The sequence below is a fragment of the Homarus americanus genome, unplaced genomic scaffold, assembly GCF_018991925.1.
Source record: "Homarus americanus isolate GMGI-L3 unplaced genomic scaffold, GMGI_Hamer_2.0 scaffold4425, whole genome shotgun sequence".
Taxonomy (NCBI): Eukaryota; Metazoa; Arthropoda; class Malacostraca; order Decapoda; family Nephropidae; genus Homarus; species Homarus americanus.
Window position 1 is genome coordinate 21,457 of NW_024750145.1, and position 4,182 is coordinate 25,638.

Consider the following 4,182-nt stretch of genomic DNA (forward strand, 5'->3'; position numbering starts at 1 on the left):
AGAGTAATGATCGAGGACCGTCAACACATAACGGTACTCATTGATCCCCGCATGCATGTCAGTCAGGTCGACAGAAACTCGCTCGAGAGGCTTGGAAACTACCGGTAAGGCCTGCCATTTCTGGGTAAGACCCCTAGTCCCCTTGAACTTCTGACAGCTTTCACATGATTTCACAAAGTCAATACAATCCTTACGGTAGTTTGGCCAGTAGAATAGACTTTCTGTCTTGGCAATGGTTTTCCACTGCCCTAAGTGACCTGACTTTGCACTATTGTGTACTAATTTTAAGGCGGCTTCACGTAAATGATCAGGTACTACCAAGCAATAGAGTAATGCTTTGTCAATCTGTTCTTTCACCAGATATAAAACCCCATCTATCACTTCAAACTTATCAATGGTGGTTTTAGGGTATCTGTGCCTCGGTAACTTTTCCCCAGTCAAATACTGTAAGAGCTCTTTCCACCGTGGTTCTTTCTGTTGTTCTAGTCCAAGCTCGGCAGGTGTTAAGCCCTCTAGCGTAGGAAATTGATCGACTAGGTCTTTCAGCCGCCCTTCCCTTACTACTCTCACAGGTCTACTTAACGCATCAGCTACAACATTTGCTTTACCGGGTTTATAATCAATTGTAAAGGAATATTCCCTCATTTCTAACATCCACCTGTTCATCCTCTGATTCTTAGTCTTCTTCCTGAAGACGGAGGTCAGAGGTTGGTGGTCAGTTTTGATAGTAAATTGTGTGCCCCACAAAAAATGATGGAAGAACTGGCATGCTAATACAATTCCGAGGGCTTCCTTATCGGTGGTAGAATAACGAGTCTCAGTGGGTTTTAATTTCTTGGAAAAATAACCGACCGGACGTAACGAGCCATCCGTCTGCAGCTGATTGAGGGAAGCTCCTACACAGACGGCACTGGCATCGCTGTGCAATTCAAAGGGTTTATCGGCATCTGCCTTAACGAGAACCGGAAATGATGTGAGGGCGTGTTTCAACTTATCAAAGGACCTTTGACATTTATCAGTCCACACGAAAGAGACATTTGCTTTAGTGAGTTCGGTGATAGGATAAGCTATCGTGGCAAAGTTGGGGACATGTTTACAGTAGAATCTACACATTCCTAAAAATCAGCAAACTTGCTTCACATTAATTGGGGGTTTAGGTTTACACTCTGATACAGCTCGGACATTCTCTGGATCTGGTTCAATGCCTCTCTCTGACATTACATGCTCTAAAAATCTCACCTGTTGTTGGCCAGACTGACACTTCAATAAGTTTAACTTGATTCCCATTTCTACGAATCTATCAAACACTCTGGCCAGCCTGTCCACCAACGTTGTGAAATCATTAGCCCACACTATCACGTCATCGAGGTAGTTTCTCACCCAGTTCTTCGCTGCAAAAAGGGGCTACCACAAGGTTTACTTCTCTGGTAAAATAAAAAGAATAACGGGACTGGCTGAAAAAGCCCAAAAGATAAGCGTATAAACTTTCATAAGTTATATTCCATCACTAAATGGGGTTAGGTCTCGACTTTTGTCGTTAAGTATTACTTTAATAATTTGCGTCTTTCAAGTCTAAAGTAGCATAATACTTATTTCCAGCAGCTTTTCCTACTAATTCATCTAACCTGGGAAGGGGTTGTATATCTACTTTCAAACGTTGGTTTACCGCTCGGAAATCTAAACACATGCGTTTGGAACCATTGGGTTTAGTGACTAAAACAATGGGAAACAACCAAACAGCGGTTGATGGTTCGATGATATGTCTGTCGTGCATGTCGGTGATCATGCCTTTAATGACATCCTTAGCCTTTTCAGGGTGTCGGTACTGTGGCCCTCCAATGGGGTTATCGTTGGCTAGTTGGATATTAGCGGGATGCCCCGCAATGGTACCTATTTCCCGAGGTCCTAACACAAACAAAGCAGTGTGATCCAACATTACACCCTCCAACATTTTGCACATATCTCTAGTCAAATGCGGCCAAGGTTGATTTCTAATCAGTTCTTTCAACTTCTTGGGTCTAGTGTTTCCATATTTACTTCATCACAATATGGTATCATGCTGTTCGAAATCCCCTGAATAAGCCTTACGTTATTGATGGAAGATGTTGGTATGCCATTACAGATCACACAAGAAGTGGGGGGAAGCATTATTATCATCTACTGGAATGACTTTCAAGGTACTGGGCCTATTCTTCTGTTCAAGCTGGATCGCCAAGTAATGGGGTGCACATAAGGAGAGTTCATTTGCTTGACTGACTTTACATAATTCATCATATACTTGTGGAATGTTCCCTAGATTGGTCCCTGCAGTATCTAAATAAGAAATTTCTCGCTCCGGGATTAGCTCATACTACCCAAGTATTATACCGGTGAGCAAACAAACTGCTTTCGAGGTTATGTTACTAAAAGGAACATATATATACATGAATCCGAATTGACGCTCACGCATATTTCTGGATGTTGTTTGAAATAGCGATGGGTAAACCTGAGACGTAAGATCTGACCTTCTCCCTTCTCAAACACCCAAATTCTAGTAGCCATGACAACCACTAGCTTTCTCAGCCTTCTTTGCATACGAGTTGCAACTGATTAACAACTACTGTGATCATCATGCGTTGATGTCCCAACAAAACTTCTACAAAACTACCCCACCAAAGATAAACTCAATTAACACCCTTCAAGACACGGGGGGGGTAAACATTAACACAAACTTGCATAGGATACTTCTTAAATTACAATCATGAAAATTATTGGTAATAGTATCGGAGACTGTCACACAAAAAAATTAACGATCTCTAAAGAAAACAACACAGAAGTTTCACTTCACAAGGTACTCAGAGTAATGCTAAAACATTAAGTGATGATACTTGACGAGAATGTCCCATGAAAATATCACTCTTCATTTCAGGAATGACTAACAGAAAAGCCGATTTTCGGTACTCGACAAGTATTCACTGTCTCTTTTCAATTATCTGGACTATGTGCTGTACTCAACACTTGGTGGACCTTACTTGTAATTTCAACTAGTATCTGGTTTCAGAGATTGCATTCTTAGAGGCATCCATCTCACCACAGGGTTCTCAACCCAATCAACACATTTGCTGAAAATACACAGGCATTAGTTCTCAAATACATATAGCACATTTATTAACAATGCATATAAGTCTACACTGTACTAAATTGTATTTCAGTCTTTAATGAAATTATCAGTTAAAGAAACAGATTAAAAATGCCATATGGAAAAATCTCTAACACTAAACTTTTGTTATATCAATAAATTCACTTGTCATAAACTGACATCAAATGGGAACTAGAACCCTTTCTAGTTAAATCACAATTAAAGTCACTAGAAAAAGAACCAAAAATAATTAAAAACACACAAAGAGAAATCATATAACACTCAATTCAGGTGATATAATATAAATTCAAGTTAGAAAAATACTTCAAGTGAGAGTCTGAACACTTTCTATTGAAATCACACCAATATTTCCAATAAATGCCACAGCTACAAATAAAACATTGGATTACATAACCTTTGTAAATATGACACTTCCTTTGGCACTCAAGAGATGAACACTGTTCATCACATTTTTAACATGGAAGATGTAAACTGCCCACTCAATGTCTGCAAATATCAATAGATTAATTCACTGGTCACAAACATAAAAAAATTACACTAATGTGCAATTACCACTCTTCTGAAATTTCACACAATAAAAACTCACAAAGATCAGTTAGGTAGCTTACAAAAAAAAGTTGGTGCATTACCTAACTTTGTGACACAAAAGAAATTATAACTCTTTCACAAAAAAAAATTGTGAAACTGAATCAATTGTTAGTTCTTCCCTAACTCTTTAAAAAAATATCTTTGCAGTTCCAAATACAGTAGTATTGTACAGTACTTGACACAAAAGTTTGTACTTTAAATCACACACTTATTTGTACTCTTTACTGATGACAAAATTGTACACTACTGTATACTGTATTTTGAGAAAACAAATTCACCAAAGTACCACACCTCATTCCTTCAAATTGGTTCTCAAATGAAAATAATCCCACTAGCTGGTCACCATTTGTAACGGGCCGAGTTTCCTCTTTTCAATAATTTACCATCCAGTTATTCTTTTCAATGAGTATCCGGTTTTATATACTTATCCTTCTTCAGTTCCTAACACACATACT

The 4,182-nt window shown here is 38.7% G+C and overlaps 1 protein-coding gene across 1 annotated transcript; it reads right to left on the reverse strand.

Moving 5' to 3' along the window:
* Positions 1-1,122: 1,122 nt before the first annotated feature.
* Positions 1,123-1,951, reverse strand: LOC121854006. The gene is made up of 2 exons (XM_042348394.1): positions 1,657-1,951; positions 1,123-1,391 (listed from the first exon to the last, which is right to left on the reverse strand). The coding sequence occupies exons 1-2, from the start codon at positions 1,949-1,951 to the stop codon at positions 1,123-1,125; spliced, it is 564 nt and encodes a 187-aa protein (XP_042204328.1).
* Between the last annotated feature and the right edge of the window lie 2,231 nt (positions 1,952-4,182).

Bases quoted from the DNA above. Each gene is read 5' to 3' on its own strand.
- LOC121854006 (XM_042348394.1), bottom strand. From the start codon at position 1,951: ATGTTGGAGGGTGTAATGTTGGATCACACTGCTTTGTTTGTGTTAGGA. The intron at 1,392-1,656 runs GTTTGAAAGTAG...CCCTTTTTGCAG, and splicing joins TTTCCGAGCGGTAAACCAAC to CGAAGAACTGGGTGAGAAAC.